Source organism: Sinocyclocheilus grahami, unplaced genomic scaffold (assembly GCF_001515645.1).
Source record: "Sinocyclocheilus grahami isolate Dianchi unplaced genomic scaffold, SAMN03320097.WGS_v1.1 scaffold225.1, whole genome shotgun sequence".
NCBI lineage: Eukaryota > Metazoa > Chordata > Actinopteri > Cypriniformes > Cyprinidae > Sinocyclocheilus > Sinocyclocheilus grahami.
In genome coordinates this window covers 1168786-1194790 of record NW_015505404.1, presented here as the reverse complement: position 1 = coordinate 1194790, position 26005 = coordinate 1168786, and the positions used below count along the sequence as shown (strand labels likewise).

Genomic DNA, 26005 nt, shown 5'->3' with positions numbered 1-26005 from the left:
CGTTTTGCCAATGCACTGGCCTAGAAACTCACAGAAACAACCTGAACGAGAACACCTGAAAATATAGTGACACTCCTGACCTCGATTTTGGAAGTATATCCATTTTTAATCTTAATCAGATGTACTTGGCCTCTTACCCCAGTGTGAACGTCTGACCTTAATACAAAGACAAATAGGGACAAACACTGTACCATGACCTTACAATCCCCTTGGACTCAGCTCACCTTATTCCTCATTATCACCTTGATTCACCTTAAGATGTTGAAGTGTGCTTGGATTGTCAAAAATATACATCACCTCTGTATGTACAAAATTTAGGGTCGGTAAGATTGTTTTCAATGTTTTTGGAAGAAATCTCTTTTGCTCACCAAGGCTGGATTTATATGATCAGAAATAGTCATATTGTGAAATATTATTACAATTCAAAAGAACTGTTTTCTATTTTAATATTTTATTTATTATTTTCCAGTGATGGCAAAGGTCAAAGTTACAGTCTTCAATGTCACATGATCATTAAGAAATCATTCTAATCATTCTCTGTTGATTTGGTGCTCATGAATCATTTCTTAAGTTGTAAACAGTCGCGCTGCTTGATATTTTTGTAGAAACCATGATATATTAAATTTGATATCTAGAAAGTTCAAAAGAAGAGCATTTATTTAAAATACTGTTACTTTTGATCAATTTAATGGATCCTTTCTGAATAAAGGAATACATTTTTTTAATAACAAATCTTACTGAACCCAACTTTTGAAGTGTATCAGTGAAATCACAGCTAAAATTAGTGAAAAATAACAAAATTATGATGAATATAAACAACAATGTGCACCAAATATTCAGCACTGAACCAAATTTTAGAATTGGTCATTGCAAAACCCATGTTGATCTATGTTGGCTACAGTTCAAAATATACATATCCAGTTAAGCAGAAACAAACTAAATGACATCAAATCCATAGAATCTCATAAAACCATCTAAAGAGAGGAAATTAACTATATATGCAAGCATAAGTGATAAATATATGGTTTATTGATTTTTCATTCCAGTTTTTTTATTATTATTTATGGGCTTTTTGCCTTTTAATTTATAGAAAAGTGTATAGAGAGACAAGGATTTGGATAACATTATGGCACAAACCCTAAAATCCCCAGCTAGTATGCACAAATGTAGGAATGTACAAGTGCAGAGATTTCATACTCACCCTAAGAGCTTCAATGACCAGATCTCTGGCCTCAAGTTCTCCCTCCATGATGCTCAGAAGGGTCAGGAGCTCTGGTTTGCTCAGGTTGTCGATGTTCAGCTCGCATTTCTGAAACACACAGAGCAAGAACACAAGCCTTGTTAAAGGGAAAATGACACTGCATATCTCAGATGGTCTACTAGGTCCTTGGCAGAGAAGGTGTTGAGTGGGCACCGATCTCACTGCCCACAGTATTAAGTTTTCACTGAAACATTAACCAACTACTTTTGAAACCAGAAGTTCTGTCTCGTCTGAGCTCCCTTGGGTAGTGATTTTCAACAACAAAAATAAATACATCAAATCAATTTTTTTTAAACATATTTTGCCACTAAAACTGTGAAACTATTTAGATGTTTCAATGCAAACAATACTTTTGTTGCTCTTCACACTTGCTCATGTTTTTTCATGCTAATGTCTGATATACTGGTGATTTTAACTTGATCAAAAATGGGCAAATAAATAACAGTTTATGATACATTGGTTCATCTCGATTAGTATATCTTCATGGAAAGATAAATTATAAATCTTCATCTCTAAAACAAAAACCGCATTTAATAGGGCCTACTTTTCACCTTAATGATTAAAAAATAGTCCAAAGATCTATTAATAAAACAACTCATGAATTATACAGCCTTAATGAACCATAATTTAAATTATAATACCCTACAGATTTGTTATAATAGGGTTTGTTATAATGTTTGGTTTTAGTTCTATGTTTTTCCATAAGATAAAGACTAACTAAACAGCAGCGATGCACTTAGTTGAAGGCAATAATTTAGACCACAGTGTAATTCAATTAGGAATATGCAACGAAATAGCCAGAAGATGAGATATTATCACAAAGCAAAGAAAATTGTTTCTGTGAGGTTGATATATAAGCTTTCAACAACAAAAAAAGTATAACTTGTTCTTGATTGATGGAGGACTATATGTAATTGAACAACAGTCAGAAAAATAAGACATAATTAGATGGAATACAGATTCACCTGCTATGGAAGTTACATTGGCCCAATCAAAATGTCTTAGATTTTTCACATTGATAGGGCCTGTAACTAAGGCCAGTAGCTCTAGTGACCTTTCCACAAATGATGTGTTTCATTAGGTGGTCTACCTTGTCAAAGCCCAATTTCTAATGTTCAGCTCCATATACTATATGTAAGAACTGAGTAAGTCTCTTTGGGAAGGACTAACTGGCACATGTGACTGATCTCTGTGTAATGAGAAATGAGAGAGTAGTAAATGGTTAATCAAGCTGTCCAGTTTTTCAGGTGTGATCCTAGCTGCAACACTGATTGTAGCATATACATCAAATCTATCCTCAGCAACTGCTAAGCAACTCCTGTATCTTAAACTACAGATGTCAGAGTACAATAGAACTACGATTTGTTCTTGAACAAATTATTCTTGCATAATGAGACTTGCAACCCCAGTCAATGGTTGAAATCCACAGATAAAGCAATACTGAGTGTGCTGAAGTTGAAGAAAAAATGTCAGTACTGGTCAGTGGGAGATGCTGTTGACCAGGTCTTGCACAATGCTTTCTTGAATACAGTGTAATGTTGAGGCAATTCTTTTTTGAAGACAGATTGCATACGGATGGGGTCAGACCACTTGAGTATACCTGATAAACAAAACTCCCCTCCATATAAACTATTCATGGACCTTGCAAACTTCTGTAAGGGTATGTAGCCCTTGAGAAAGGTGTCTGGGTAGATGCACAAGACAGAGATTTATGACTTCACGCCAGTGGCCAATGGGCAGCGCTGAAGTCTGCGCACCTGTTCAACCCAACTCTAAATGTAAAGGGGCCTCGAGCAGTTAATGTAGCTCAGATCGGTTGGGTGACACAGTACTCTGAACTATGCCAGCTGAGTCACTAAAATTCAGACCGATTTAGAAACATCTCCAGTGAACACTCCCCACCCCCCAACCCGCCTCCGCTTCATTACATCTCTCTTTTTGCTACATTTTTGTGCCACTCTGTGCATCACTGAAACATTAATCTGTAAGTATTTGCAATATGACTGGCTATAGTACTCAAAAGTTATGTTTTGTCTGTCATGCAGATTCATTTAAAGAGATAGATGGTAAGATGAGATACAAATCTTACTACTGAAACTAAAGGCTGCCCTTTACCGTAAGACACTGCATGCAGATCAATACATTTGAGAGCAAGGAGAACCTTTGAGGAAACTGTACTGGAGGGCTCTATAGCATCTCTCCTGGGGGCAATATTGATTTTTTTTTAAGGGAGTTAAGTGAGGTTCATCCATATATGTTGAAAACTTGTCATCAGAATGTGTGAAATTCAATTATTGCTGCATTCTAAGCATAATGTAATCTTTATCTAAGAAAATGTCGTATATATTAGTAAAATACATTTACATTATTAGTATATATCTACATATCTAAAATGTATACAGTATAATACGTGAGATAATAAATATATACACTCACATTTTAAGTATTTACAGGTATATATTTTAATATTTAATTAATTCTACAGTTTATTACTTAATTTAATACACTTTATAAATGTATTATACTGATATAATTATTTGTATGTCTGACATATATATTTGTATGTGTGTGTGTATATATATATATATATATATATATATATATATATATATATATATATATATATATATATATATATATATATATATATATATATATATATATATATATAAAGAAATAAAGTATTTATGTATAATTTTAAGAATACAATATATATATATAAATAGCAATAATATATATATATATATATATATATATATATCTCTCTCAACCATGGCTTTACCACAAATAAAGCCAAAAAAACATGGTTAGTTAAACCATGGCAACCACAAATTAACCATGGTTTTGCTACACTAATCATAGTTTAACCATTTCTAAAACTGTGGTTATACAAATGGTAATTAATAAGCCCAAAAAAACATGATTACTACACTTTTACTTCAATAAAACCATGGTTAATTTTCGTAAGGGTATATATATTAATGATTAAAGATTATAAATATGCATTGTGCAATTAAACATTAATCATGCTATAAAAAAGCAGTTCATAATAATACCTCGATTTCAATTATCATAGTACTTCGAAACGTGACAACATATATCACCTATAATAAATGCGACTGGTAAATATTCAATAGGCTATTTGTAAGGTAACCACCATAGGCTTACCATAGTAATATTAAATCGTGCGCAGCTGCACATTAAAAGATAGCTTACGAAAAAAATTAAAATCTCTTACTTCATACAGCATTGTGCTCTGCCCGAAATAAAGGATACAATAGGAAATCTTAATGTCACATTATAACAAAGTATTCCCCCCAAAAAATCTCCTCATTTCACTCCCCGATTCACAGCACTGGACGATTCCTATTCTATTAATTCCATTCATTCCCAGTCATACTTAACATTCGCGGTAACGATCATTGCGGCTGACAATATGTCATTTTATCCTTAAATGTCTCATACCGCATCGACGCTTCCATGGCCAGTGGTTACCAGTGTTTGTAGCGGAGGTGGCTGCTCCCCTTTCGCTCCGTCCGACGCCATCTTCTCACTGTAGAGGACTGTTCAAGCTTAGGCACCACACGCCACATCAAATAACGCATTCGGCACTGATTTAACTATTACACTGCTGCAAAAGAATCGCAGAGAGCCGATAATTCATCTTTCAGCTGTAAATACGTTAAGCAGGACTGTGGATGTACGCTGAGGGCTAGATTTAGACGGGGAGCAGGTTGTGCAGCTCAGTCCAGATGTAAACCTGAAAAGAGGTGTGAACCTACAGCCTTTGAGGGAGTGACATGAACGCGATCCTATTTTTGCACTGCCGGGGTTAACCTCTCTGTCGCCAGTGGATTTTGTATTTGAAGATGTGGTGAAGATGAAGATGATGAATGGAACTTAATGTTATGAGATGCCTTTGATTCATAAACACGCACGAAGAAGTCGTTCAAAATGTGGGCTCAAAAAATGGCTGGTTTGGATTCCTCTAGAACTATGTAACAAATTCCAAGAGAGAAATAATACACCGAACAGCTCATATAAAACGTTAAAAAGGGATGGAAAGGAAACTGATGGCTATTCCCCACATGAATAATACAAATTGTATAACGTGTTTGTGTGGAGCATGTGAACACTAATGTAAAGGAGACTGCACTTCATTACATAACTTTAATGAAGGCTGCCCACACAGGTGAGGAGAGAAAAGAACAGTACACAACTCAAAATGACAAAGGGAATGATGGTGAAATGAATAATGCTTCACTCAGTTTGCCACACATATATTTGCTTAGAAATCAGCCACTTGAAACTTTCAAAACATTATTGGGTAAAATCATGACAGGGCAGAACGTTCAAATTGAGGCAAAATAAAGTTAGTGCTCTCCTATTAAATATGAATCTTGAAAAGGTAAATATACAGTTTTATTATTATTATGAAAAATAAATTTTCTGCTCTTACACATTTCTTCTGTGTTGCTTTAAAAAATGATAGAGGAGCAATGTTTACCTTGATGATTTAAGAATTTTCAATTCATAATCAGACAAATAGCCTAGATAGATATATAGATAGATTACTATTGATAGATTCATTTGACATTACTGCTTTCTCCATAGCACCCACTTTACCTCTTTCTCTGTACTAAATTGCAGTTGGAAAGAATTGCATATTACTTTGCATAACACTTTAAGCCACTTAAAGTTGACATATCATGAAAACCTGACTTTTCAGATTTTCTAACAAATCTGAAAATCTGCCCAGTGCTATAATCAGGTATAATCTGTATTCTGTACATTTCCACCCATGGCACCTCATTTTGATTTCGCAAGCACAACGGTGTACCAGTTGTAATGCCATGGCGAATGTTTGAGCAAAACATGCTAACTGTTCTGTCTTTGGCTGCACAGACCAGCACAGAACACTGTTTAGAGTCCCAGCCTCAGAGGAGACAAGAGAGCAGTGGATTTATTGATTTATTTACTGTATATTGCTGCTGCCACACAGATCTAAAATAAACATGTGATTTATTTCCCAGCTGTTTACCTTCACAGACATAACCAACTGTTTTTGTAACTAAGGTGTGTTTTTAACGTAAACTTGTGTGTGAATGAGAACTTAGTTTAGTACTCACATGCTGTGACAGCCGCTTTCTGTCCGTGTGCGCTCAGAAAACCGTATATATGAAGTTTAAACTCATATGGTTTAAAACGCATGATTTCAGCGCGATACACATGATAATCAGAACCATAACAGATGTTTTTTAGCAGGTACAAGCTGTAATGGTGCAGCTCTATTCTGGAAAATGGGGCTTGAAGCAGCAGATCATTTGCATTTAAAGAGACAGGCCCGAAAAACAGCTTGTTTCTGCTTCCACTCAAAATAGGCATTTTCAAAATGTTATAATAAATTATCTGTGGAGTATTTTGAGTTGAAACTTCACAGACACATTCTGGGGACACCAGAGACTTCTATTACATATTGTAAAAAAGGGGCATAATATGTCTCCTTTAAGAAAATGCAACAGATTTGATCTTTAATGTTAGACTAGTTTCCATTATAATACCTAGATGACTTGTTCACGGTCCTTAAAGGCTTCAGTCCAGAATAAAAAATTAAATGGTATCAAACTCTTATGACTACTGAATGCTACTCACAGAAAGTAATTTGATTTCTTCCCTGCTTGGTGTTATTGGTTTCAGTATGAAGACCGGTCCATAATGCACTGCATTCTGTCAACTACTCACAACATAATGTGGGCTTATTATCATAATGTGAGCATTCATAAATAGATAATCATTTATAATAGATGCACTCTACAATGGCTCATATAGTGGGGCCTTAGTTTATTATGAGGAACACAGTCCCATCAAAATCAATTGATTTAACCTGTAATTAAATTTTAAATCTGAAAAATAAAATCTGCTGCAGACATAGACATTTACATGTGCAATTATTTATATATTTTTCTCTTATATATTTTCACAATAGAAATAAATGTGTAACTATGATCGGAATGCACTGTCCCTCACAGAATGGCGGCCCCTCAGCTGATAGCTTTTTATTTAAAAAAAAAGGCACTGAATTTATGTTATTGACTAAATGCTAGCCTATAAATGCATTACACACATGTGCATACATTTAATAATTTGGTCAAATGTATTTATGATTCAAAGTTCAGTTCAGAACAGAAACAGCATGGGTCGATTAACGTTAAAATGCAACATTTTATTTATTATGCAGTCTCGAGAGTCACATGACTCACCCATGTGTGGGAATCAACCAATCACAGCGTTTGTTTGGGTTTTCGTGATATTCGTTACTCGGTTGCACACAGTTCTACCTTGAACCTTCCAGTGTTCCTCAAAAGACAATAACAGTCTTAAGAAAACTCTTGTTAAAAGAGCTAATTCTTACTATCAGCTGTCAGCTTATGAATTGACGGTGGAGTTTTATTTGCCTTAAAAATGAGCCTGGCACCGCACAGCGGATCGTGTCGCGCATCACAGCAGAGCTGCTCTGTGACTGGGCTGGATGAAACGTATGTATACATTTTCATGTCGCTGTTAAAGACATAGTTCACCCAAAAAGAAGATTCTTTTATCATTTACTCACCTCCATGTTGTTTAAAATGTGTTTGACTTTATTTTTTTTCAGTGGAGCACAAAAGGAGATGTTAAATAAAATGTTAGGGGCTGACAGATTCTCAGTGGCAAGTGCATCATCTTGCCATGCAACGAAAGTGTGATGTTTCTCAAAACCTATTCAATTACAGCATCTATCTGCCCAGAACTGCTGTCTAGGTAAACAATTTACTGTTCTGAGACACAACCGAGCTCTGAACGTTTACAGATTCAACATGAGCAGCAGTGCCAGTTCAGGAGAATCCCTGCAGGAAGCAGATTCAACAATAATCTCACAGAAAGCAGATGTGAAGAATTACAGCATGATGACTCCTGCAGAGAAACTATCGCTTTGTGAGAGACGGGCTCAGTCTTTGGCTGATAGCGAAGAGGTACACATGGAATAACCTTAAACACAGAAATACATAGCTAACTCAGACTCTAACTTTATTCTTATGTAACCTTATGGCACCAACATTCAGTATGATCCGTTATGAATTACATCAAGAACCACAGGTCTGGTTTAAAAAATACAACTAGACACTTACTGATCATTATAGTCATTGTATGTTTTGTTTAATTTCTCTAGTTTAATGTTTTATGCTTGTTCGACGTTTGCAGTATGACCCCTGTATCCAAGAGCTTGTGCGTTGCTTGGCACTGAGCAGACTGGTTTATGGAAATGAGCATTTTGCAGTGGCTCAAGCTCAGTCAAGACTGGCTAAAGCTTACTTGCAATACAAAGGTAAAATTGTTAATTATTTAATGCATTTAAGGAGATGTAATGTACAGTGAGGCATTTATTAGGCAGTCATATATAATGTAAACATATATAAATGTAACATGTTTACTACCTCCTAACAATCTATGAACTGTTTCTCAGGTTGGGCAAATCAGGCACAAGAACATGCATCCCAAGCACATGAAGTACTGCGTTCCAGTCAGCAGGAGGAGAGAGTGAGCTGCCTCAACTGCTTCCTCACCATACATCAGACACTTGGAAGTGCCGCTCTACTGCTTGGAAAATATCCTTGTTTACATAAACATCTAATGCAATCATATTCATACAGAAGTGCATCTTAAGTGTTCAAATCCTTTATAGGGACGTTGTATATATTGTTATTAAACTCCTCTATTAAAGTAGAAAAAAATGATAATTCATCAAACCTTGTTGCTTCAGATGATGTAATAATGACAGAAATATGTTAATTCACTTAACCATTTGAACTTTAGCTGAGGCTGAGTCAAGCTTTCAGAAGGCAGAGATTGTCATGGGAGACATTGTAGCACAGGAAGCCATGGGGAAGGAGGACAGAGTGGACATTGAGTATGAAATATTTACAAATTTAGCAAGGTACAGGGACATTTTAATCTTAATTGTTGTAATGGATTGCTGTAATGACATAGCTGGACTAATAAGAGATATTATCTAACATTCGATGGCTACTACAGTGGGTAAAAAAATTACGGAACATCACCATTTTTCTCAGAAAATATATTTCTAAAGGTGCTGTTGACATAAAATTTTCACCAGATGTCGGTAACAACCCAAGTAATCCATACATACAAAGAAAACAAAATAAGTTCAGAAATTAAGTTATGCGTAATAAAACGGAATGACACAGGGAAAAATTGAACACATGAAGAAAGGGAAGTGCAAAAAGGCATGGAAAGCCAAGACACCAGCAGAAATCTATCAGTAATTAGAAAGCAATCCTGCGCCTTGTCAGTGGAAATTAATATTAGATGGTTCAGTCCCAACACCAGGATGATGAAGATAAAACAAGGATGGACATTTCAGCTAGACAATGATCCCAAACACAGCCAAGGAAACTCTCAATTGGTTTCAGAGAATGAAAATAAAGCTGCTAGAGTGGCCCAGCCAATCACCTGACTTGAATCCAATAGAAAATAAGAACTAAAGATCAGAGTTCATAGAAGAGGCCCACAGAACCATCAAGATTTGAAGACTGTTTGTGTGGAAGAATGGGCCATAATTACAGCTGAGCAATGCATGCGACTATCCATACAGGAGGCATCTTGAAGCTGTCATTACCAACAAAGGCTTTTGTATGAAGTATTAAATACATTTCAGTAGTGCAATACTTTTTCCCTGTGTCATTCCATTTTATTACTGTCACGATTCGCTGTTGGAGGAACGATGGAGAAACGTTCAACAGTCTGTAATACTTGGATCACAATGGATAATTCACAACAGGAACACAGGAAACACACGACATCCCACAAGTAGACCAGACAAACACAAACTGAACAGACTAGGACTTTTAAACACAGGGCAATCAGGGGAACACAGGTGCATGAAATGAGTCAATTAACTGGGACACGGAACACATGGGGAGGGAAAACACAACAAAACCAGTTCAGGGGTGTGACAGCAGCAGACAGACAGAGTCCAGGGCGGTGATGAAGGAGGAAGGAGCCAGGGAGGAAACAGGAGGAGCCAGGCGGGACCCAGGCCACAGCCATATTGTCGACCCACGGTGGAGCAGACGGATGGAGGAGCCATGGAGGAGGAATGGCCACCGACTCCAGGGGGCCGACCAATGGCGGCGGAGCAGGTGGTGGAGGAGCCCAAGGCGGCGAGCCAATGAGCCAGGGGAATGCCGGGGATCCGGGGGACCAGAGTGGAGCCGAGGGCTCTGGCAACCAAGGCGGAGGCAGAGATCCGGAGATCCACGGCAGAGCCGGAGTGACTGAGGACCAAGGTGGAGCTGGTGGGAGAAAGGAGCCCAACGGAGCCGGTGGGACGGAGCAACGAGGTGCAGCCAGGGGAGCAGAGTCCAGAGGCGATGGCGGGTCAATGCCCGACCAAGGTTGGAGCCGGAGGGACGAGGGAGCCCGGTGGAGCTGGTGGATCGACGGGCGACGGTGGAGGTGAGGGAGCTAGGAGCCGAGGTGGAGCCGGTGGGTCTACGGGCCGAGGCGGAGTCCGGGCCTCGGAGGCTGGAGGTGGAGGTGAGGGATTCTCTAGTCACGGCGACGATGGAGGATGGCAGACCCGCAGAGCTCACACCGTATAGATGGTGGGGTGAGGGCGAGCAGAGGGGCTGACAGATGACAGCGAAGGAGGAGGAGGCAGGAGCCCACTCTGAGCTGGACATGGGAACAGGGGTGACAAAGGGCTCCGAGGAAGGAGGGAGTAGAAAGGGTAGGTCAGCCTCCCAGTCAATCAGGTCTTTTCCCGCCTCTCCTTTAGCCAGGTCCATCATAAGCTCACCCTCAGCCACGGTGTAGTGGGCGGAGCTCCTCTCCACGCTCACACCATCCGTGGCTTTCTCCCTCGCGATGGGCATTGCAGCCGGCTCACGCACCTGGTCTGACAGGAACATGGGAAACACACAACATCCAACAAGTAGACCAGACAAATACAAACTGAACAGACTAGGACTTTTAAACACAGGGCAATCAGGGGAACACAGGTGCATGAAATGAGTCAATTAACTGGGACACGGAACACATGGGGAGGGAAAACACAACAAAACCAGTCCAGGGGCGTGACAATAACACATAACTTAATTGCTGAACTTTATTATTTTTTTTAAGTTAGTTTGAATTTGAATTTGTTTTGTTTTAATTGGATGTATGGATTACTTGGGTTGTTATCAACATCTGGTGAAAATTTAATGTTTCAACATTTTTCAACATATTTCAACAGCATCTTTAGAAATACATTTACTGAGAAAAATGGTGTCTAACAGTTCAATACTCAGTATTCAAACCCCTTCATTTTTTTATGTTTTGTTATGTTGCAGCCTTATGTTAAACTGCTTTAAATTACTTTTTTCCCCACAGCAAGGCACTGTATTTTACCCGCTGTATATGAATTACTGCTCCTCTTTTTTTCTTCATTTTAAATACAACCCTGAATAAATTTTTAAGTCTGGGACTGGGAGGAAAGAGATTCATTTTGAAATTAATAATTACCCTGAGAAACATCTCAATCTATTTCCCCAGTCTGTTTATTGCATAATAAACACATGCACTTCTTTACAGGCTTAAAATATGACGCGGCAACCGAGTCCACATTAATATTCACACAAAGCACTATGGTGAATCACATGCTGTGGTCTATTTCTTTCTTTCGACTTCTGCAGTTTCAAATATCAGGTTCAAGTTTAAATCCATGTTTTTCCTGGCATCACTCCGAGTTGACACTGGGGCAGTTGTAACTAAGGAAACAGTTTCATATATGCATTAGAATTTGTTTTTATGCTACATTTAGATATTGTTCTCTTTTTTTTGCCCAGCAAAAGAATGATTATATGAACCTCTGCCATTTCATTAGGAATGCAAGCTAAGGTATATTTTTCACCACAAGGTGGTGCTCCTCATCCACAAAATATCTTAACAACATTACAATAGAATTGAAGCTTTATGATAAATTTCACAAACTTCTCTGTGTCTTGATAAATAGAAACAGAAACTTTTTTTGTCTCATCATATCTTAAAGCTGGCAGGTAATGTGAATGTCACACTACTCTTTCCAGTTTGGTCACAATCAGAGCAGAGCAAAAAAGCATCTCTGTGATTTTCCTACATCATAACCCGCAAAGCAAAACCCAACATCAGTTGCATCAATTTATTAAACATACATAACGCAAAGGGTTTATTATGCAGAAATAATTTAGACCTTTTTTTTATTTGGGAACTTTTTGGCTTGGGTTTGGACATGACCACATTATTCAAAGATCTTTTGTTTCACAGGGGTAATAATTCCCACAGGAGGACTTGATTAACTTGTTCAATAGCTTGTATTGATCCTAGTGTTTATTATGGCTGGTCTCACCAAGCTTGACTGTGACAATGAACGACTGTGGTTTGTCTGCCAGCTGTGTTTATGTATGAGAGTGCAGAGCGACAGTAGATCTCACTGGGCCATCTCAGGTTTTGTTATTGCTGCTCTTTGTTATGTAAGTAAGGGAATCTGTGCTAGAGAAGATAAATTGTTATACAGTAAAGCTAATTTATTTTGTATTTATAATATTATGTAGGGAAATTTGAGCATCGGTAATTTTTTGCTACGCTTAGCAGATTGTGTTTTCATCAGTTTGTCAGCTGGTTTTGTTAGTCCCAGAAGAATGTGCGTATGTGAGTTGTGATGAAAGCTTTCTAATTCTTCTGCCTTTGACTGTAAAGCTACTGTTGACATATTTGAAATGAGTGAACCTGCGCTATCAACACATACCTCAACAAAACCCTGAAACAATGACACAAGCTTACAGCTTTTTCATCCGGATGGAGGCTGTGAGCGAATGAACATCAGAGTCAGACATCATACTGACATGATTCTCAACACATATTTACATCAGCATTTGTTGAACTTTTGCTGGTTGGGATTTTTGGCCTTGACAGAATTCATAAGTGAAGTGTACGTTTCCTTATGTCTTTTCGCACTCTAAGCCTGTGAGCAAACAAAGCTTAAAAGGTCAAGTGTTTCATTTTTGCTATGTTAAATCATCCATCCACTTAACATCCACTTGATGGCTGATAGAAAATCTGGGTCTTGACGAAATAAAAAACAGTTTTAAAGGGATAGTTCAGTGTATTACTTTCTTCTGCAGAACACAAAAGAAGATACACTGTTACAAAGTTGACCTAACTTAAAAAAGGTTAATAACTCGGCTAATAACTGACAACTTCTAAAATCTAAAGTGACCTAATGAGTAACAAGCAGTCTATTGAATTAAAAAATATTTGTCAAGATTAAAAGATTATTTAGCATTTAGCAATTCAAGAAGTATTCTTATACCTTTACACTTGATTTTCAAATCTTCATTCATGATATGGGCATTATTTGTCACTTAAAACTACAGGCGAACATATTATCCAAATATATTACACCCAGCAGTTGCAATGAAATGCACATGTACCTCAACACACAAATCTCAAACACGGAGATCATCAACAAATGCTAATTCACCAAAAATATGAACTCTGAGCCATATGACAGCTAAGCAACAATGACAACAGCAGCTGCAGCATAAATCAAGCCAGTAAAATGTAAAACAATGATCATTTAAGTTGCCACATAATCTTTTCAAGCTGCAATGCATGCTGGGAACTTGCACAATAATACAATTGTTTATTCAGAAGAATCAATATGGAAAGTTGGGAAAACATCTGGACACATTTTGAAAAAATACTTGAGTATCTAAGCAAGGTCAACACAACAATCTTTGTTAAAAACATGTTTAGAATATTTTTGTCCAGTTCACAAGAAAAAAAGAAACTGACTCCTCTTACTAAAAAAAATCTTTACTCAAGCTACTTTTTTTTTGTTTTGCAAGTTGGATTTTTTTTTTACAGTGTTTTGTGCAGAAACAGCTCTTTTTTGCCCAAATAACAAAAAGGTGAAAGGGGTCCAAAATATTAACATTCACTGTTTGGGACAACATGAGGGTGAACAAATGACATCAACATTTTCATTTTTTAGTGAACTATCCCTTTAAATCACTGCTCTGTAGTTTCTTTGGTAATGTTATAAATTAAGTTGAGCTAAACTTGGCTGGAGACTAAACTTGGAGTGCTGTTGTGCCAGTATCAAGTAATCTAAGTGTTTATTTTCAGTTTTTTTTTAATGGCGACGATGTCTTTTCTGTTGCTCTGTGTCTCTATTTATCCCTAATTTTGCCTGGCACTGCTCTCTATCAAGCCTGAAATCTTTCATACACAGTCTACGTCAGTATTGGTCTGTTAACAATTACTAAGCAGAAGGCTTGGGGGACTACTTGGCAGTTCATGTAAAGCTCCCTAATTGCATTACGCCCCTGCACAACGGACATTAAATCAGATTTCTCCATGCAGATTATATCTCTCCTCCCACAGAGGATGGCTGGTATTACGCTGGCGCTGTGTGGCATAATACAGGATGTGTTTAGGTTTGTGTACCCAGGCAGCGAGGCAGTAGAGTTGGCACATACCCGCTGCTGGGTCCCGCTGCCCCTAAAAGGAGGCCCAGAGTCTGGAATTTCTGATGCAGCCTTGAAAAGTTGCCAGGGTGCTCCAGCGAACACACAGATGTCTATGAGAAAACCTTGGTGTTTAAAATCTTTGCCATTTCGCAAATGTTTCCCTTGAGCTTTTTTCCCTGATTGCAGTAAAACATTCAGATTAAGAACTTTTTTATTTCATTTGAATAAAATGGATGTTCCAATCCTAAAATATACACCATAGATTGAAGATAAGATGTGTTTACAGCTCCATCATCATTAAATTATGCAGATATGCCTGAATACTTACAAATTATGTGTAATGTTATGTTAAAAATCCACTTACTATTTTAGAGGTGCACCATGGGAATCCACTAATCAAGCTTTAACGTTTGTTTGTGATGTAAGTTTTTTTTTTACTAGCTTTATACTTATGAGACAAGGATGCTGGATGAGCAGGCTACTCTCTCTAAATTGGGAAATTGAGTTAGGGATTGTTTATTTTGTTTTTTTTTGCAAAAAAAAAGTATGCTTATAGCTTCATAAAATTACTGTAAGGTTGAACCACTGATGTTACATTGACTATTTTAACAATGTCCTTACTACCTTTCTGGGCCTTGAACATGTCAGCTGCGTTGCTGTCTACAGGGTCAGAAAGCTCTTGGATTTCATCAAAATATCTTAATTTGGGTTCTGAAGATGAACGAAGGTCTTATAGGTATGAAACGACCAACCCAATCTCATGAAAGTGCGTATAAATAGTATGCCAAATAAAAACGAAAACTCGTGGTATTGATATGCAAAAATGGACTTTGGCGTGTATATGCTACGTGATGGGTAGGTTTAGGGTTGTGGGGTAGATGCGTATCATATGTACGCGAAAACTGCGTATCATATGCACGGCAACAAATTTCGTATCATATGCACGTGAAAACTGCATATTATATGCACGCCAAAGTCCATTTTTGCGTGTCAATACCACGAGTTTTCGTTTTTATTTGGCGTACCATTTATACACATTACATGAGGTTGTGTAATTAATGACAGAATTTTGGGGTGAACTCACTTTAACAGAAACTTTCAGGATTTTAAACTATTTAAAACAATTTTAAGTAAAGTTGTTTTAATTTTTAATCAGCAAAGATGCATTAAATTGATCAAAAGTAACAGTAAGGACAAAAGATGATTTCAAATGAATGCTTTTTATTGTGACTTTATAATCCACAAACATTTAAGCAGCACAATTATTTTTCAACTGTGATAATAAGAAATGTAACGCTAAAGACCAGAGTAATGGCTGCTGAAATTTAAGCTTTGACATCACAGGAATAAATTACGTTTTAAAATATATTCAAATGCTAAATTATTTTTTATTTTAAATTGTATTAATGTTTCATACTATTGCTGTTTTTACTGCATTTTTGATCAGTTGAATGCAGCTTTGGTGAGTGTTTTCGTTTAAAAACATTAAAAATCTTACAAATTAAAAAACTGTCTAAAACCAGTGACTTGAACTGAATACTTTTTTTGTAGAACAGCATTGACTCTTCTGTACTTCATTTCTTCGCAGATAGCAGACAGCAGTGATTCTCTGCATTATTCAGGAGTGAGACTAGATGCCTAAAGGCTGATATTGAGAGAGGAGAATCAGACCTAATAAAGACATGAGCTCTTGTGTATTGAGTTCAGAGCTGCAGGGCATGTTTGGATTTGCTGCACTCCACATCTTAATAAAAGAAATGAAAGCTCCTTGAAGGTTCAGAGCTGGTGCCACCGTCCTATGCCATACACATCAGCAGTTCTTCCTGTTTTTAACCAGTTTGCATGAACAGGCTTTTCTTGACCTTCTTCCTTTCATTGTTCTGGCATTTTTGCTCATGCCTGGCATTACAAATGAGCCATTCTTATTATGATGGCATGCATAAGCGAGGTCAACAGTGTGCTGTATGTGACATTGTGGATTGATTTCATGATAAATGACATCTTTGTGTTCGTGCTGTGTTCTATAGAGTGTACCAACGGCAGGGAAGGCCTGAGAAGGCCCTCAGTCAATGTGAAAGAGCCTTGGAGCTGCTTCAGGAAGGAGCTCATCTCAGTCAGATCTGCTGTGTTTACAGAAACATGGCGGCTATTGAACAGGCACAGGGACATCTGGATAGAGCCATTGAACATCTCCTACAGGTAAACACCACAGGGATTATTCTTGTCCAGTCCTTCAGAGAATTACACTGTACTGAAATCATATTAAAACAGATGAACTAGATGAATAACCTAATGTAGAAGTGTCAAACCCATTTTTAACATCACCTTAATCATGCTTTAATCATCAATATTGGGGTAAACAAGGAGGAAGCATATGTAGTTGATTAATTTCATCCATCAGAGGCCTTTAGATGGCACACACACTACATGGACAAAAGTATTGGGATACCTGATCATTACTATGCAGACATTTATATGGAGTTGGTTTCTCTTTTTGTGGCTTTAACAGCTTCTACTCTTCTGGAAAGGCTTTTCACAAGATTTTAGAGTGTTTCTGTGTGAATTGTTGCTCATTCATCCAGTAAAACATTTGTGAGGTCATGCACTGATATGGCACTGGGACTTTTATGCACCTACACCTTTACCCTGCTCTGTTCCGCTTTGTGACTGAGTTGCTATATACAATGTTACAGAATATTCCTATTTCAAATAAATCAAATATCAAGTAATAATATATGAATAAATGCTATTCATACAAAAAGCCAGGGAAAAAATGTATCATGGTTTCTGCAAAAAATATTAAGCAGTAATAACTTATCAACATTGATAATAATAATAATAAGAAGAAGAAAAAAAAATTCTTGATCACCAAATTAATTTGTGATGATCTGGTGACACTGAAGACTGGAGTAATGCGGCTGCTGAAAATGTAGGTTTGCCACAGGAATAAACAAAAAATATATTAAAACGGTAAACAGTTATTTTAAATTGTAATAATAATATTTCACAACATTGCTGTTTTTACTGTATTTTCATTTATATAGATGCAGCCTTGGTCTGGGTTTCTTTCAAAAACATTAAACACTCTTAAGGACCTTGAACTTTGGAACAGTAGTGCATGAAATTAGTAATTAGGAAATATTAATCAAATGTTGACAAAAAAGAATCAGTCACTGCTCTTGACTGGATGACTCTAGTAAGGTATCTGAAACCAAGCACCAATGTGAAGTTAAACCTAAAAAAAAAAGGATTTCTATCAATCATCACATACTGTAGGTGAGACTGTATTCCTCCACAAGCCATAGTTGCCCAGTGGTTGTGTTTTTGACATCCTCAGTCTAATGGTTTTTCAAACCTGGACTGCAGAGTTATTTAAAGTCAAGAACTATTGATAGTTCCCATGTTTCAGGGTGGGTGATATATATATATATATATATATATATATATTCAAGTCTCTGTATCTCTCACTCCCTCTTCTGCAGGCTCATTCCATAGCTCTTAGTCAGGGTCCTGGGGGTCTGGAGGGGGCCCAGATCGCTCACAGCTTGGCTCTGGCCTACTCTTCCACTTCAGAGCCTCATCACAACGGTGAGCGACTGCATTCACAATAGTCTGTCTGTACGGGGCCCCGAGCATCACACAGAAATAATGAGATGTGCTATGAAGTCAATATTAGAATAATAAAAAATTAACACATATGTATTATGAGCACAAGGCATTCTGTCATTTAGATGCCTTGCATCTGATCCAACATTTAGAGTTTGTCATTGGAGTGAATTGTGTTTAGCAGGCTATACATAAGGAGAGCTTTGTGTTAGCGGCCCTGCATAACAAGTAGCAGTCAAGTCTTGAAGGTGACTCTCAGCTAATCAAATGAAAAATATGATGATGTGTTGGAGTAGCTCTTCACAGGGTAGTGGACTCATATTGTGTAAAAAGGCATTAGAGGGAACTAAAGAAATGTGATTATGTTGATCTCTTTTCAATAGATTCAGCAGCACGCTTTTTTGAGGAGAGTATAAGTGCATATAGAAGTGCACTAGGCCCACAGGACACACTCACCCTATCTGCTCAAGATGACTTCAGTCATTTCCTGCTACTCACAGGACAACAGGAGGTCAGCTTCAAATTGAGATCTGGATATGGTGTATATTATAGAATAGATGCGAATCTTAATATTTGAACTATATATACAGTTAAAGGCTTGGGCTCATTAAGATCTTTTAAGAAAATACTTTTTTTTCAGCAAGGATGCATTAAATTGATAAAAAAAGTATCACGTTTCTACAAAAGTAAACAGCACAACTGTTTTCAACATTGATTATAATAAGAATAGTTACTTGAGCATCAATCAACATATCAAAAGGACTTTTGACGGATCATGATAGTAACACTGAAGACTGGAGTAATGGCTGCTGAAAATTCAGCTTTGCTATCGCTGGAATAAATTTAATTCTACAATATATTCAAATAGAAAAGCTATTTTAAATTGTAATATTACTGATTTTACTGTATTAATCAGATAAATAAGTGACCATATGTAAAAGTTTAAGGATTGATCGTTTAAAAAACCCTATTGAACAACTTGGAGGATACATTTCATATCTATGATGATTATAATGATATATAGTTGGGGTTATACTCTGTTTTGTGTTTCAGAGATGTGCTGAGATCCAAAGAGAGTCTCTAGCCTATAAGAAGAACACATTTGGTGAGCTGAGTGCAGAGGTGGCAGAAGCGCTGCAGCTGATTGGTGGAGTGGAGATGACACAGGGTCAGATGAGACACGCCCACAGGACCCTAAAGAAGGTGAATCAAATATAATGCATGATCACTATGCTGTAGGAGTTGGCTGTTAGCTGTTAATGGATATATATTTATGCTTAAACATTGCTGGTATATTAAAGAAAATTCCTCTCTATTTTTAAATGCATGTTATTGCCAGAGGTGTAAAGTATTGGAGTAAATGTAATTGGTTACTGTACTTGAGTACTTTTCGGGTACTTTGTAGTTGTACTGAGTATCAAAGATATTAGCAACTTTTACTCTTTACTTCACTACATTTTTGAATGAGTATCTGTACTCTTTACTCCAATTGTTTTGGAATTGGTGACTTGTAACGTGTAGTGGAGTAATTTTCACTGTAAGGTATCTGTACTTTTACTCAAGTATGGTTTTTAGGTAATCTTTACACCTCTGCTTACTGTGAATGATTCATTCATGTTTTTTGACCTAGTAATTTTTTTAATCAAGATGCTATAACTTAACCTTCCCGTGAAAATGAGAGACTTCTCTTTGGTGATGCATGCAGGACTTCATTTAGTCTGCTTAAGTGCCATCCCTTTTTTTTATAATCAACTGCAAGCTCAAATTCAAATCTCTATCCAATCAACAATCGATGGATAGAACCAAGTTCCTTTTTCCTTCTTTAATCTGTACGTCACAATACAAAAAAACAAGATTTGTTGCTACTTCCATTACATCGCAACTTTAAATACACCACCAGTTTGCTGAATTTAAGTCTACATCTACATGGAATTCTTATGGTATAAAATAGAGTTGATCAAATACAGTTAATTAAATATTATATATATTTTCATCAGGATCCTTCCATGCGCAATCGCTAGAGCCTGAGCAACTGCTTGCACAAAAAGAGATCTGAACAGCTATTTCGACCGAAGTCTCTGAGGACCTTATGTCCACAGAACTATGCTCTAATCTTGGAGTGTAGAATGAATAATATTTCTCCTCAGAGGGGATGCTTTTTCTGATATAAAACGTTCCAAGGGATGTGTTCTTGGTCCTTCTGGATTCAGCCAGACATTTTCATTTTCGTTGGTACATTGCCGAATGCTGTTAAAAGGGCACTGAATCCCGTTAAAAGGACCTTCATGAGACCTTCCACTAGACCTTCATGAAGTAAAGTAATATTCTAAATTGATGTCTTCTAACTTATATAACATGTACACCTAGAATAAACATGTTGCTTTGGACAGTATATTTGTTTTGGTAACTTGTTCTTTATTCAAAGCTTGACTATTTTTGGACCGGACAGCCCTTTTTTGTCCCTCAATCTCCTCCTTTAGGAGTCACACCACACTCTGATTTGCAACGTTATTTATTCTCTTTTGTGTCATTGCTCGTAGCAACTGATGCAGTAAGAAGATCTTGCTGCACTCCACATCTTAATAGAAGCTTAGGGTTATTAGGGAACATTATCTCTTTTATTTACATTCCAAACATCTTTTGTATGTCCTAAATATGTGAATGGCTTGTATTCTATTTTGATATGGTCACACTGAAACCCCCTCTGAGATAATATCATGACTGTTGACTCTTTGGAAACCTGTCCCCACTTGTCTGTAAATGAGCACTGTTGCTATGTTTCTTTGTTGTCGTATCGAAGGGCTCCATTTCGGGAATCAGGGGTCCCATGTTCTGCACTTCCTCAGGCTGCTAACCTTTCCCCGTTACCTCTGACAGATACGAGCAGCTCATATCATGTTCTTTCTCCTGTAATCATGACAGCAGCTGCAGCAGAGCAACACACTCCCAGTTTAGACTTTGGCCTAAAGCCAGGGGTTTGTGGTTAAAACAGGGATATAAATAAGCAATAATAAAGTTAGATTTTATATGTGTATTGTATGTTATGTTTGTTTTTTTGTACTAAAGGGAGTTTTGCGTGGGCTTTAGACGCAGTCCAGCTATTATAAAGTTCAGTTCCTTGTAATAGACGCACACACTTTTGAGAAACGCTGTGACTGTTTTCCCATCGAAGTGGGCCCCATTACATCACTTTTGCCTACGGAAAGTGATGAAAACATGGACTGAGCCTTTTCAATCAAGGAAACTTTGAACAGTACTTTCCTTTGTCTTTTTTGAAAAGACAAAAATGTCATGTCGTCATTTCGAGTGTTTTTCTTCCAAACCGTTGCTGTTGTTGTTTTGAAGATGTCGTTGAGTGAATGAGAGAGGGTTTATTTGAGGAAATGAAGTGGCTTGGCCAGGTATGCTGTAATATCTGTTTGCCAAAGTCACTTCTCTCTACTATGTTTGTGAAATCAGAGTCAGGCCGTCCACTACCTCTTGAGCCCCACACACAGCAGTAAAGCTTACTTGCTTAGATTTTCATTTTAAGAGTTACAAAATACATTTTTAAGGCAAAGTTTTTGACTGTATTGAAGCTTAGCCAGCTCTTTATTGTTCACCAAGCTTTTCAATCCTTTGAACATTAATTCTTTAATGTCTGTTACAGTCCAATGTTTGATTGCATTTTCTGTATTTGACCATTTAGGTTGTTCATGGATCATGTGTCATCAACGTGTCGTTTAGATAAAAAATTATACAAAGGTGTAAGTCAGAGGCGGATAGTAGTTAAGTATTTTTACTCTGTGGTAAAAGTACTTTTCAGGTGTCTGTACTTTATCAGAGTGTTTTTCTTTAGAAAGATTTACTTCACAACATTCCAAAGCATAATATTGTACTTTTTACTGCACTACGTTTCATATTAAATATAATTTAATACTTAATTACATTAGAAATCTATTACTTTCTTACTTTTACTCAAGTAAAAGTAATTCAAAGATTTACTTGAGTACAAGAAAGTACTACATTTTTAATGTTCTTAAGTATTAAAGGTAAAACAAACAACAACTTTTATTTATGAAATGAAATGCAGTAAAAAGTATGACATTATGCTTTGTAATGTAGTGAAGTAAGGTTTTCCAAAGAAAAACTGATCAACTACAAATACTTTTTAAATGTACTTGAGTAAAGTAAAAATACTTCACTACTGTCCGCCTCTGGGGCCTCATTTATAAAACGTGTGTAAGCACAGATTTGATCATTGAGTGTGCGTACGCAAAAATCCACGGCAAAATTCATATTTATAAAAACGGTCTTTGACGTGGAAAAGAGTTTAGCGCCACGTCAGGGTCTGAGCAGACGCACGCACTTTTGTTTGCCCGAGTGCTGCAGATTCTTGCCATTCTTGCCGCTTGTAAAAGATTTGGACATTGTCAGGTGCTCTTTTATAAGTCAAGGACATTAATTAGACATTGTTTACAGGGCGGAGATCTGAAACTGATCATTGCAATTTATAGATTTCACATCTAAAAGAGAGGCGTACGCACGTTTTCTGAGAAATGATAGTAAAATCTAATTTAGGATTCTTTCTACGCAGTATTTTATAAATGAGGCCCCTGGTGTAAGTCCTGTAACTGGTCACTAGTCGTCAACTTTCTTTGTTTTTGCCTTCACTATTTTATTTTAAAATGGTCCTGCAGTTGACAGATTAACAACATAAAACTATTCCTCATATGAAGCCTCATATAAAGTCTTAAAAGCTGCACAAATGTAAATTGTAATAATTATAATATAATTTACATAATCAAATTTTTATTATTTATATTTATATCAGAAATATATATTTACTACCTGTAAAACATTTGGAATAAAAAATTAATTCAGGTCATTTTAAATGGTTTCACACAAAAATATTACATAAATATTACATCCAGCTTATATATATATATGTGTGTGTGTGTGTGTGTATTCGTGTGTATATATATATATATATATATATATATATATATATTTATATATATATATATATATGTTGATTTAGTTTTTAATGTGTCTCTATGTGGTTGCTACAATATGCATATATATATATATATATATATATATATATTAGGGGTGTAAATCGGATGGTTCGTCACGATATGATATCGATTCTCATAACCAGCGATATGATATTTGCCGATACCTCAAAAAATTCTACAATACGATTACGATTCGATTCAGGAGTATATCAATCGATATATCGATATTATGATATTATATACCTATTTTAAACAACCATCTACATTTTTATTAACTCACAAATGCAACCAAAATATATAACATGAACATTTATCTGAAATTTTCACATCCTGTACCTCAATTGGGACAATCACAACAAAAAAATAGGCCTACACTTTTTCTTTTTTTTATAATAAAGAAAATAAACAATTGGAAAAACTATTCTGGCTGCTACTATTGGCTCAGTGCTAAAAAATCTTTTCTACAGATAACCAAATTATAAGCAACAGCAGAAAACAAATACAAAGACACAAGTTCAATAAACAGTGCTTTTCAGGTTTTTCAGCTCAGTCTAAAATCAATTTTCAGGTACGCTACAGTTCGATCAGTACCGAGTCTGTTCTCATTCACCCCCCGCGACAATGTATAGAAATGCGTATGTATTAAAATACAATGAACACAAAATAAAAACAAACGTTTATAAGGCTTAATAGTTTATTGCTTAATAGTTTATACTTGTCTTTTTTTGGATACACATTCACACATATATATATATATATATATATATATATATATATATTAGGGGTGTAAATCGGATGGTTCGTCACGATATGATATCGATTCTCATAACCAGCGATATGATATTTGCCGATACCTCAAAAAATTCTACAATACGATTACGATTCGATTCAGGAGTATATCAATCGATATATCGATATTATGATATTATATACCTATTTTAAACAACCATCTACATTTTTATTAACTCACAAATGCAACCAAAATATATAACATGAACATTTATCTGAAATTTTCACATCCTGTACCTCAATTGGGACAATCACAACAAAAAAATAGGCCTACACTTTTTCTTTTTTTTATAATAAAGAAAATAAACAATTGGAAAAACTATTCTGGCTGCTACTATTGGCTCAGTGCTAAAAAATCTTTTCTACAGATAACCAAATTATAAGCAACAGCAGAAAACAAATACAAAGACACAAGTTCAATAAACAGTGCTTTTCAGGTTTTTCAGCTCAGTCTAAAATCAATTTTCAGGTACGCTACAGGAATGTAATAATCAAATGTAAAATAAGTGCATAGTCTTCCATGTATAAATTAAATGTAGATTAATAATTTTTGATGTTACAAAGGTTATTTAGTCAGAAGCAGTGAGCACTTGTATTTTTCTTTGACAGCATTAGATTTATTATTAGTTTGCTTTCACTTTAAGAAGGAAAGCACGGATTTAATATACTGATACACATGCCTTTTCTTTCTCAACTGTTTACGTTAAGACATATGCCTAACCGACTGTGTTTACTAGGATATTCGCCTAAACGCGCATTTTGAAGTAATGTCTGTATTTATTCATCCATGCACAAAAAAGCGGAAGAGAGCTCAATGTAGTATTCGCGCGGTGTGCGTTAGACGTGAAAACTTCTCACACAGCGCTCGACTGTTCCGCCAACAATCCCGAGCGTGTATATATATATATATATATGTGTGTGTGTGTGTGTGTGTGTGTGTATATAAATGTATATATTCATTATTATTATTTCAAATAATTTTAGGTGGAGTTTAACATGTAAATGTTTTGCCGACCACCCGTATCTGTGTCTGTTTCAGTGTCTGGATATTCAGAATATGCTATACGGTCCTCAGCACAAGAAAACCAAATCCACACAAAGAACCGTGGACATGCTGTCTCAGTGAGTTCCAGTCACACTATAGCAGGAAATCACAGTGCACTCTAAAAATGTGCTTTCAGTGCAGTACACTGACATTTCACTTGAATGTACCAAGTTAGTGAGAGTGAATATTATTTATAGATGAGGCATTTAAAGCTTTTATGGTCTTTTTTTTTTTTTTAGGTCACCAGAGGTCGGTGAGAGACAAAAGGAAAGCCGTCTTGAAACAAGGCCTCCATTCTGTGCAGTGGTATCATCTGCATCTGAGGTGACATCTAGCATGTCTAACTCATAACAGCAGTGACCAGCAGATCTATTGAAGGTGTCATGGACCATCAGGGATGTTTGACCTCATCCTATTTCTCCAAGAGAAATCTGTGTATTGGAAAAAAACAAGGCAATTTTAATTTTAATTTTAATGTTTAATCTCTGCTGCTGAGTCTCAGAGTGGTTGGCAAGGTGACTACCTCTGCACTTCAAAAAAGGAGAACTGTCCAGCGGTAATCTAATACACAGTCACAGCGGTTTCTGCAAATACTTCCTGACTGGAGAGCTGCAGGCCTCTCTAGCAAAGAGTTTGTGTCTTATATTATTTCTGAGAATTGAACAGAACTCTCAACATGAAGTTGCAAGTGCTTGTTTATTGTGTTTGCATGTAAACCAATGTTCAGACAGTGAGCAGACTAGTCTTTTTCTTAGGA

The 26005-nt window shown here is 36.5% G+C and overlaps 2 protein-coding genes across 2 annotated transcripts in view; one reads left to right on the top strand and one right to left on the bottom strand.

Annotated features, from left to right (window-relative positions):
- LOC107596990 (cortactin-binding protein 2-like) overlaps positions 1 to 5029 on the bottom strand; it is a 47869-nt gene extending 42840 nt beyond the window's left edge. The window contains exons 1-2 of the mRNA XM_016287875.1: positions 4727 to 5029; positions 1202 to 1309 (exon numbers count right to left, since the gene is read on the bottom strand). Coding sequence (XP_016143361.1) covers positions 1202 to 1309; positions 4727 to 4807 — 189 coding nt within the window. The 5' untranslated portion in view covers positions 4808 to 5029. The remainder of the gene's footprint in view (positions 1 to 1201; positions 1310 to 4726) is intronic.
- Positions 5030 to 7551: 2522 nt separating this feature from the next.
- Positions 7552 to 25703, top strand: LOC107596946 (tetratricopeptide repeat protein 23-like). The gene is made up of 11 exons (XM_016287812.1): positions 7552 to 7797; positions 8109 to 8271; positions 8501 to 8624; positions 8763 to 8904; positions 9108 to 9233; positions 16839 to 17010; positions 18294 to 18399; positions 18801 to 18928; positions 19471 to 19620; positions 25243 to 25325; positions 25488 to 25703. The coding sequence occupies exons 1-11, from the start codon at positions 7724 to 7726 to the stop codon at positions 25597 to 25599; spliced, it is 1380 nt and encodes a 459-aa protein (XP_016143298.1). The 5' UTR covers positions 7552 to 7723; the 3' UTR covers positions 25600 to 25703.
- The last annotated feature ends 302 nt before the right edge of the window (positions 25704 to 26005 follow it).